We start from the raw sequence: 11192 nt of genomic DNA on the forward strand, positions 1-11192 counted from the left end.
AACTTAGGCCTCTGGTCAATCCTTTGGGATAAGGCTATAATGGCCCAAATCAGAAATAATAATGAGATGGTTCGTGCTTGTCGTCAGAGTGCCCCTACAACGATCTCACTCAAAGACTGACTTCAGTGTCCCAAGATAATCAGGACGAGTTTCACAATCATCAACAAGATGGGAAGACCAAGTGAGGCTAGTCAAGATTTAGGAATGCTCAGAAGGTTGAAAGTCTAGCGCTAGGCAGACCGTACTGGAGTATGACTCGGAGGAGAGCGAAGGGCAACGTAGGTCAACCGGGTAGGTCCAGAGGAGCTTGTAATATTATGAAGAATGTTGTTCTGTTGTCGTCGTCGCCGTAAATTTAAAGACAACTTTACATATCTGTCCTACTTAATGTCGTGATCTCTCGAGAATATATGATTATATATATCGTAAAACCAAGGACACGCCATCGCCCAGTTTATATTTAAGATGGGTCCTACAATTCTTGCTCAAATTTAGGTACAGGATGGACAGACGACCGCTTTGTCTTTGAACTCGATGAGCCAGGAGATAAACTTCCGGGTCAAACGAGGAAATTTGTGGCCTACTTCTCTGAAATCATGACACTCGATGTACAGGCAGATGGCGCTTACTTCAGTCCAGCAGCAGGGGGACAATTTACTGGTGTAATGCAGGTAAGCATAATCTTCTAAGTAACATTAACGCAGTATCTTCAAACAGTATGCTTCGGCTATATTTATAAATGCGTATTTATAAATACGCACGTGACCCATGGGCACGACATAGGTATACCAAAACCAGCTGGCGTGACCAATTCCTCATGCCATTATCCACTGTACAGAAAAGGATAAGAACTTTGTAGATAAATATCATCGAATTTAACTATTTATTGAATAGTAAAATTCTTACACATGAGGAATTCCGAATTTGTAATGTTATTAAAAACAACACTTTGAAAGTATTTGCCGACGAAAACGTTTACAATTTAATCACAAAGTTGAACAAAATAGATAATTTTGCTGCACAGTAGTCTCGTGTTGTCCGCCTCCCGACTTTGCATTCTAATGTACAGCAAGACCACCCGCTTTGTAGAAATTAGGGTCACTTCGAGACTTACTGTCTACAAGCTGTTATGGCAGCGCGGAGGTGGTCACGTGCGTATTTATAAATACGTAATTTGTAAATATAAGGTAGTCGACGCATACTGTCAAACGTAAAACATATCAAACACAGAACCATAATCGGTGTATCCCACGATGTGTTGTCACTTAATAAACTCATTAACCTTTTGAAAAGAGCTTGGACAATTTTATTGTTGTCAATCATCTGCTTGCATAAAACAATACGATTTTTGTCAGCCGACTAAAACAATCAATCAATCAATCAAATTATGTTTAACAATAACTAGTACATGTATAATATACATTGTATATGTATAATTGTAGTATCAGTGTTTAATTGTAACAATAATAATCTCAATTATGTGTTACTTTTAGCTCGCCTATGTAGGCAGTACACCTCGTGGAGATCTTTCAGCCGCAGATTATATGGACCAATACGCTGGCGTGTACAGTTATAGCCCAAAAACGAGCTACTGTGTCCAAGACGATTACGGTTACATTAACTTTGAATGGAATAAGAAATCGGCTAATATGGCAGGAGGGTGGAATCCTGCGCAGAACCTGTTAATGACAGTAATGCCGCATCAGGTAAGATCCCGTGAGGAAACAGACCGTGTGTCCGGAGGGTCATTATTAATCCGAAAAATGTTTGACCAATTTTTATCAATTTAAGCTTAATTTCTTATGTTTTGAGGGGATTTTCTCATATGTGAATTCGCCCCTGGCATACCTTATAGTAAAACATTAGCCAAATAGCTTTTACATTTTCCATTAATCTGAGATCCTGCTCCATTAAAAATACAGGTATCATGCAATGGGATCTTGAAACCGTTTATATTACTATTGCGTGACCTTGACAATGCCTGAGCAGGTCGGAATTAATACCGAGTTTAATATTAACCAACATCAATTTACTCTTCACATATTCATATTATGCTTCTTAAATATCCATTCTTTTTAATTCATTACAATTTTTCAATCACTTTGATACTTAAGGACGTTTTACTTCAACCATCCGGTACACTTATCAACACGCCATTCGGATTTCATGGTTTCGTTGGAGACTCTTGGCTACTGGAAGAAGATCTTCCACCAGCAACAATGCTTCCCGACTCTAAAGCGGTTAACGACATCCAAGCTGATCCTAGTAAACTGCAGGTAAGAGACTATTAGAACTTCGCACGGTAAGAATCTATTCCAACAGCGACAGTGCTCCCAAGACATCTAACCATATCCCGATTACTGCGTTGTAGGTCTTGAGACCTGTTCTCAGTCTCGAGACACGTTTTTGCAGTCTCAGTCTCGAGACCTTATCTCGGTCTTGGACCTCAAAGTCTCGGTATTTAGCCTTGACAACTGATACCGAAAATACTTTCTCTCAAAATTGTCTGCATTGTATGATATGATTTGACATTGACAATGTGTCGAAAAGAGTTTTTCCCCTTTTGCACTACAAAAACGGGGCAGGCGATTTTTGAGAATTCACCCCGCGGGTACATATAATTAATGGACAGGGCGGTTAATAGTAACTATGGTAGTCATCAGTATGTGCAAATCAAGACGATATCATTAATCTTTCATTTTCTACATTTATTTTCTTTGCATAACATAGGACATTCTAGATGGTTTAGACAAGGATGAATCCCAACAGAATTTAGATGATATCTGTGTGTACAGCAATAGTTACGGCGTCGGAAAAGAGATTGCTATGGTTGCTAGAGCTGCCTCCATATCTCGAGCAATTAATTAACATTTGGCCTAATTAATGGACAGGACGGTTAATAGTAACTATGGTGTTCATCAGTATGTGCAAATCAAGACGATATCATTAATCTTTCATTTTCTACATTTATTTTCTTTGCATAACATAGGACATTCTAGATGGTTTAGACAAGGATGAATCCCAACAGAATTTAGATGATATCTGTGTGTACAGCAATAGTTACGGCGTCGGAAAAGAGATTGCTATGGTTGCTAGAGCTGCCTCCATATCTCGAGCAATTAATTAACATTTGGCCTAATTAATGGACAGGACGGTTAATAGTAACTATGGTGTTCATCAGTATGTGCAAGTCAAGACGATATCATTAATCTTTCATTTTCTACATTTATTTTCTTTGCATAACATAGGACATTCTAGATGGTTTAGACAAGGATGAATCCCAACAGAATTTAGATGATATCTGTGTGTACAGCAATAGTTACGGCGTCGGCAAAGAGATTGCTATGGTTGCTAGAGCTGCCTCCATATCTCGAGCAATTAATTAACATTTGGCCTAATTAATGGACAGGACGGTTAATAGTAACTATGGTATTCATCAGTATGTGCAAATCAAGACGATATCATTAATCTTTCATTGTCTACATTTATTTTCTTTGCATAACATAGGACATTCTAGATGGTTTAGACAAGGATGAATCCCAACAGAATTTAGATGATATCTGTGTGTACAGCAATAGTTACGGCGTCGGCAAAGAGATTGCTATGGTTGCCAGAGCTGCCTCCATATCTCGAGCATTTGGGACAAATCACTACAAGACACTTGACACCTCTCTTGAGAGATGCCTTGATCTTTGGCTCAATATCAAAAGCGGTTTAGGAGTAGAGAACCAATTTGAGTAAGTTATGGGAATCCTAAAATGGTGGTTCAATTTTAATGTAATGTCAATTGCGAAATTTGAAATTCATGAATATATAATGTTATTTTAATAAACAGTCAATTACGGATGTTAATGCGGTTAATCAAATGACACAACTAGTCAAGGATAATAGTGATTCAATCAATGAGAGAAAGCACACTTATCGACTGACGGATGATTTATTTTTCTAGTTACGATACAGTGTGGGGCGGTATGTTCATCTCTGGAGCTAAAGAAGGCGAGCCATTGGATCCACACGCAAACTTTGGATTTGGTCTATACAGTGATCATCATTTCCATCTTGGTTACTTCCTCTATGCTATGGGATATTATGCTTACTACTATCCGGCCTGGGTCAGTGCTGGTGGTAAGACGTTTTTCTGTCAATCTCTTCTACATTGCCAGACAAATCTGGATTTGGTCTACATATATCTATACGCCAAATCTGGACTTAGTCGACAGTCTAGAATGCACATGCCAACTTCAAAAAACTTTACGCTCTAGGACCCATATGCCATCTCATGATTATTATAGAATACCTAACCCCGGTACCACTCTGGTCTCCCAATTGCCATATATAGTCAGTTTACACATGATCTTAAACTAATCATATACGGCAGTTTAAGATACCTAAAAAGTGATAGCGTCCTCTATTGTTATTAATTTAATTTTGCGGGTATATGCAACGTTTTGAAGAATTTTTGACAGATATAAAAACTAGTGATTTGATGAGTAAAATTTCTCTATATGGTATGGGGAAGGTTGTGGAGGTATCGGCCGTAAAAAAACACAATAGTGCTCAGAGACAATATTTGTTCTACAAAAAACAATAAGCGCTCAAAAATTGCTTTCTGGCCCTGCGGGGTCATTCTATATTAGAACTCCGTTAGTTGCAAGTCCTCACTATCGGATTTGCGGACCTCAGCCCTGCCGGACTTGCATTGCAGCCTTGATGTTTTTTTGCTGACCCTGCCCCCCCCCCCCCTCATATCAAGGCCGCAAGCTTCAACAAATAGTCTTAAAACTTCGAAGTAGTGCATAGCTTTTTGGTAATAAAAATTGGTAGGGTCATTTGAAATGATAATCATTGTAGTGGATATTATAACATTGCAATAAGCCAACTTTGTAATTTTGTAATTTACTTTTTATTTAGATACCCGTCAACGTATCTACGCTATTGCTCGTGATGTTGGCAATCCGTCAACGCGAGATGCGTATTTTCCTACAGTAAGACAAAAGGATTGGTTTATGGGAATGTCATGGGCTACAGGTGTTATCGGTGGAGCTAGACAAGCAGAATCGTCAACAGAGGTATTGTCTTATTTAAATATATATAGGCTATCCATTGACAACAGTAACATATTACACTTCAAGGCAGAATGGCCCGAAAATTTAATATTAAATCATTGTAATCTATTAGTAGGGATGCCCACTCTCAATAGAGTTTCAACTAGAACGATTTTTCATTTACTGTGTGCGTGCTCTCACACACGTATTGTCTATGGAGAAACTGATCGATACAAGAAATCCCAGGCCTGTTAAATGGCGTACATACTTGTTTTGATCCAAATGTAGGCCTATATCAGGGTGTTTCAAGAAATTCCTGATTCCACCAGAAAACATTAACCAAACTTTTTCCTGTTTGGTCAGTAAATAGAGAGGACCTTCCTGCATGAAGAGATCAACTTTTTTAATGAAAAATTTAATGAGATGAGAACTACAACAGGTTGAAGTGACACCATTCCGTGCATCAGGTGTTCAAACGCAATTATCTCCGAATTTGGAGTGAATCAGACAAGCAAACTTACATACTCATAAAATTTAACTATTTATGAAGACAAAATGTGTAGGATGTTAAGAAATTTAAGAATGTTTAAGCCTACCGCCGCCCATCTCAAATCATGCACTTCCCCGTGCACTTCTCACTACCATGTCCATTTCATAGGGAGTATAAAACCGGGGACCATCATGTCTTCCATGCACACACAGTATTGCTCAATGTAGTAAAGATAACCTTTGAGTTGGAGCAAATTTCTCAAAATTGGTAGTGATTAATGTTACCAAACTTATGCCATGATGAAATATAATAATTTTTGAAGATAAAATGTGCTGACCTTAAAAGATTGAACAATGTTTAAGACTACCGCTTTTCATTTGAAATAATGCACTTATTGTTCATCTCCTCTATGGAGATATTTTCCATGGCGGCCATCTATGATCATGCTTGAGGTTTCACCAAACAAACCATGGGTTTTGAGGTCTTATATTTTTGTTGTATGTCAACAAAATCGATAAAATTTTCAGGATGATCTTATTTTCATGTTGTTACAAGCAAATATAATGTTCCAGATCAGATAGTTAATAAATACATTAAGAAAAAGTACCTTAAAGTTGCACTTTCTGTTAGTATTCCTTTTTGGACTTTTAACTTTTTAACATGTTCTAGCAGCCCTATATAAAACCGTGACACTCGAAAGGCCATATCTCTGGAATGAAACGTCCGATTAAGATTATTTAAATGCCAAAATGTTTCTTTCATCAATTCCCATCCAATAAGTTAGGTCTGAATCAATTTAAAAGTACTTCAATTTTTAGTGGACATGCCTACTATTAGGTTTTGAAAAAGGTTGCATAAAAAATGATTAAAAACCGTTCAATGGCAAAGCTTTAGGTACAATGTCCTGTAGCACTATCGGTGACCCCGATAGGTACCGATGGCCCTGAACATTTGCATAATGCTTTTGTTTTTTATCTAAAAGAAAAACGATAACGATTTTTGGATCAACTTTTACCGCCAAATGGCATGTATTGCATATGGTCGGAATGAGGTTTCAAATATATGACTATTTTCAATTTTTATTTTTTTCAATTGGAAAGGATTTGTCCTTTACTTCAGTTGGTAAAAGATTGAAAAACAATGAAAATCAATCCTTTCGACTGAATATTCAATCGGAAAAGATTTGCTCCAAACTTCATTCGCTAAAAGATTGAGAATCACTCACTTTGATTAAAAATTTAAATCACTCAAGTGAATTATTAGTTAAAACGATTTTTTGCAAAAAATGAATCTTTTGATTAAAAATATTCAAAAGGTTTGAGAGAGCTTCCACAAATTCTTATTACATATTAGTCCCTGTTTCGAGTTCAACCGTTCCAGCGATTTGTATGCAGTAATCACGATGATATGATGTAAAGGCAATGTACCCTGACCCAGAATTTGAATGGGGTACAAGAAAACTATTTTTGATGGGGTAAAGTGGGGCCTAGAAATCGGGTCATCCACCTAGAGACACTGGTAGCTGCCTGATTACAATATAAGCTGGATGCAACATAAAGTATAATTAAATGCTCTTTAGTGATACCCTTCATAATGTCACTATGACACACTAGTCACATTATTGTGATGTTTTATTCATTTTAGGCCATAGCATGTTACCATGGATTGGCTGCTCTTGGCTGGGCCCTTGGTGACGTCACTATGACACAGATTGGCCAAATTACTTTAGCCACAGAAATCCGATCAGTTCGTCATTACTGGCATGTGAGGAGCTACAACAGAGATATCTTTCCACAATACATCCAGGATTATGGCTGTATAGGTGAGCTAATGTCCCACCACCAAATAAATTATTGTGACCACCTTTAAAATACCGGTAGTATTAGAAACTCGATTTACTGTTTCCTGACACTTTTTCAGCTCATAATGATGCAAGGTTTTCCTTATTCATCATTATTTTGGCAATTTCCATTTCTTACAAAAATTAACCCTTTTGGCGCCACCCATACATACGCATTGTACGCAAACGAGACACTTGAAGCTAACGAAGTGAATTTGCTGTTGTATTGTATGTTAGAATATGACCGTTGCTAGGTCAATTGGTTCACACTTTCTTTGTTACGAACCACTAATCGAAATGATCACAACACAAAGCCTATGGCATATCAAAATTCGGAACAGGTGTATAAGCCTAGCCTTGAACCAGTAACCAATGGTTACTAACGTGCATTACAGCAGCGAATAGGGGATGAAACCCAAAAAACTGAATTGTTTATTCTCTGCTTCAGAAATAATTTTGTGGCCCTTTTTCATTTCAAAGAACACTACAATATTTAGAAAAAAATATTCTAAAGTACAATTTTACCAAATAATGAATTTTGTCGGATTCTTGGTTCACAAATGAGGGCGAATTTCATAATGCACACAGGTGATGGGAAACAGGAAATCGAGTTTCAAAGGCCTTAGACCATAATTGATCTACATACAACGACTTTAAAAAAACGTGCTATGCGCTGTGGTTTAGCTATCAACATGATATACATGTAATAAATTAATATATAAATTAATAAATTAATACAACTACAAATTATACATAGTATGTACTTTCTGGTGTTTTTTTTTAATTTTTACATTCAGGTCAATTTGCTGAAGATGCCATCTTTTATTACACATTAAATTGGCCATGTGACCCCTTTGAATTCCCAATGCGCCATGCATGTTTAGTAGGTATTCAAATTATACCTATTACTTCAATTGCATACCTTTATATGGACCAGGTAAGTTTAAAATGATTAAGAACATAATTATGTCCTGTAACAAAAATATTAAAAAGTAATTTTAATGCATTTTGACAATCATAACAATCATGTGTGTTATTTTACATTTCAACCTCAATTTTGCATTTAAGGAATCAGATAGCAACGTTTGCACAGTATTTTTTTGTGGGAGATGAGTGCACATGAGACACATCAAATCAAATTATGAATACAAGGAATGTCCTCCTGATATCAAATAACTTTGATTTTTTTAAATACACGATATAATACAAATTAATAAATAGTAAAAACATAAAGCAAACTTTATAAATCTAATGATATGTACTTAAAGTGAATGAAGATATACATTTTTCCCAAGCAGACCTTTTTTGGGGGAAAATGTATTATGTTCAATACAGATGGTTAAAATTTTCAAATAATGGATGGCTTTTCCTCCCAGCTACATACATTTAAGTACATATTAGATTGATAAAGTTTACTTTGAGGACTATTAAATATATAAAAATATAACTTTTTAATAATCTGCCATAAAATTGTATTATATTGCAAATTTCAAAAAATGATTTGATATCAGAAGGACATTCCTTGTATTTAGAATGCAATTTGGTGCGTCTGATGTGCTCTTATAGATCCCACAAAAAATACTTTGCAAACATTGCTATCCGATTCCTTAAGCATCATTTTCACACCTGTGTGAAATTAAATTAATGTTGAATGAATGAATGAAAGAATGAATGAATGAAAGAAAGAATAAAAGAATGAAATACAAAACATTTTTAATTGCTACTCCAATAACCAGGAGTAAAGCCATTTACTATCATGCACCATTATGATAGTAAATGGCTTTTTCCAGAATGTATGTCAGTAGTAGCAACAAAGTATTAAAGTCTGCACATAATAGGACTTTATAGTACATCATGGGCTAGATTGCATGTAACATACTGAATGTAGATGGATATATAAATTAATGGAATGAAAGCTAGAGTAGGGCAAACTAATTTACAGATACACTAGTGTCCCCTAGTCCTTTGATCTACAAAATTTATATTGTATTTTACTCCCTGCTTGAGAAATGCAGCACTCCAATGCGATGTACTAGCCTCTGCAGGGTTCATGCATTTGGTGCGTCCAAAATCTCAGCACTTCACGCTTGTATGTTAATTAGTAGAAATGCTCTACTCACACAGTCATAGTTCAGCAAAGAAAAACAATTGACGCTATTTTTGTAGTGAGGTTTTCACCAAAAAACTGTAAACAACACAAGCAATGTAAATGCACCTATCCACAAAGACCTCACGCTACTTGTGGCTCAAACATTAAAAAGCAATGTTCATGGCTCAGTGGTGTAGCATCATAGAGACACATCCCACCCCGTCCCCAATTAAAAAATTTAGAAAATCCCATAGGAAAACTAAAAATTGACGAAAAAAGTAGCTATGCCACTGTCATTTGCAAATCTTTTCAGAATGACTGCATGTTTCTAAGAGTGTAATAACTGTTTTTTATACATCTAAAAACAGGAATGGGCTGCAAGTGTTAAGAATATCTGTGAATGGGCCAATGACCCCTGGTCTGCTCCTGGAGCAGATCTGATAGACCAATCCATCTTAAAGCCTGTGAATGTCGGCTGGGGTGCATTCTGTCACGCTGCTATGGCCATGTATGATTCCAGTACGCAAACTAGAGCTGCTGAATTTGTGAAAGGTCTTCAGAGTTATGAGCTTGTTGGAGGTACTGGGAGTGCTAGCACACTACTGTTTATATATGGACAAACATAAGTTTGGTACACATACCATTACCATTAATGATAAGATGAAATATCTTCTCTTTTGCATCAAAAGGGCATTTTATCAACTAAAATTACGTATAACAAGTCACATCATGGGCATGTATTGAAAAAACAACCTATCACCATCCTATTGTAACATTCCCAGCAAACACAATAACGAGTTTCTGTTATCATATATCATGAAAGCATTTAAAATGTTCTGAAGTAAAAAAATACAACATCATTTTTAAAATGTCAAAATGTTATTGTAAAATCATTTTTGCAAAATAGTTTGTCAACCTTTAAATAACATTATGTTAGAATTTTTTGCAGCAAGTTTTCAAAAATGTTTGTGAATGTTAATTATTAACGCATTTTATACTATTTATATAACCTGACATTTTTGCCAGAAAGCGTTTCTGACAACCATTTCCAACCTTTTGGCATATGATTTAGAAAAGGTTTTGTGACTGCTGGGAAACTTAAACAACACATTAGGCCGACATCATTATAAAATGCAAAATACAGAAGTTAATGCTTTTGTGTAAGATTATAGTAGAGTACTGATAAATTTCAAAATAAAGAAAAACATCTTCAAACAGTAAAATTACTTTAAAATTAAGTAAATTGACAGTTTGTCTTAATAAAACCATATGAAGTATGAATGATTAAAACAATGAATACAAACCCAATTATTCAACTGTAATATATACAATGTGATTTCCAAGGTACAAGTCTCTTGATTAATCTGTCTTTTTGTCAGTATTAAGAAAACTAAACAGATAAGGTATATGAAATGTTACCCTTGATTTAACATACAAATAAATAGTTTGTTTGCCATGACTCAACCTATTCAAAAATAATTGCCAGTCCCATTCTTTAAGTAATTTCCAGAAAAGAGAAAATAAAGTGGATGACCCTAACTTTTTGTTGACCTTACTTTCTGCACCCTAGCTTAGTACATAGCTTGCTTTCATCCACCATTCAAATACATGAAAGCTTGCTGAGTGTAAATCATCAGCATCCCATACCAAATATATACATATTCTAGTATTTTCATGCACTATATATAGTCCGTCTCATCTCAAGTTGACAGTAACACCATGTTGGAT

General features: G+C 35.8%; 1 protein-coding gene across 1 annotated transcript; it reads left to right on the forward strand.

Annotated features, from left to right (window-relative positions):
- The first annotated feature begins 251 nt into the window (after positions 1 to 251).
- Positions 252 to 10209, forward strand: LOC140154510 (uncharacterized). The gene is made up of 13 exons (XM_072177078.1): positions 252 to 291; positions 496 to 671; positions 1494 to 1706; positions 2115 to 2276; positions 2731 to 2829; positions 2990 to 3088; positions 3249 to 3347; positions 3508 to 3737; positions 3950 to 4125; positions 4912 to 5069; positions 7180 to 7357; positions 8173 to 8312; positions 9833 to 10209. The coding sequence occupies exons 1-13, from the start codon at positions 252 to 254 to the stop codon at positions 10088 to 10090; spliced, it is 2028 nt and encodes a 675-aa protein (XP_072033179.1). The 3' UTR covers positions 10091 to 10209.
- Positions 10210 to 11192: the final 983 nt, after the last annotated feature.

Source organism: Amphiura filiformis, chromosome 6 (genome assembly GCF_039555335.1).
Source record: "Amphiura filiformis chromosome 6, Afil_fr2py, whole genome shotgun sequence".
NCBI lineage: Eukaryota > Metazoa > Echinodermata > Ophiuroidea > Amphilepidida > Amphiuridae > Amphiura > Amphiura filiformis.

Bases quoted from the DNA above. Each gene is read 5' to 3' on its own strand.
- LOC140154510 (XM_072177078.1), top strand. From the start codon at position 252: ATGACTCGGAGGAGAGCGAAGGGCAACGTAGGTCAACCGG. The intron at 5,070-7,179 runs GTATTGTCTTAT...TATTCATTTTAG, and splicing joins AAGCAGAATCGTCAACAGAG to GCCATAGCATGTTACCATGG. The intron at 7,358-8,172 runs GTGAGCTAATGT...TTTTACATTCAG, and splicing joins CCAGGATTATGGCTGTATAG to GTCAATTTGCTGAAGATGCC.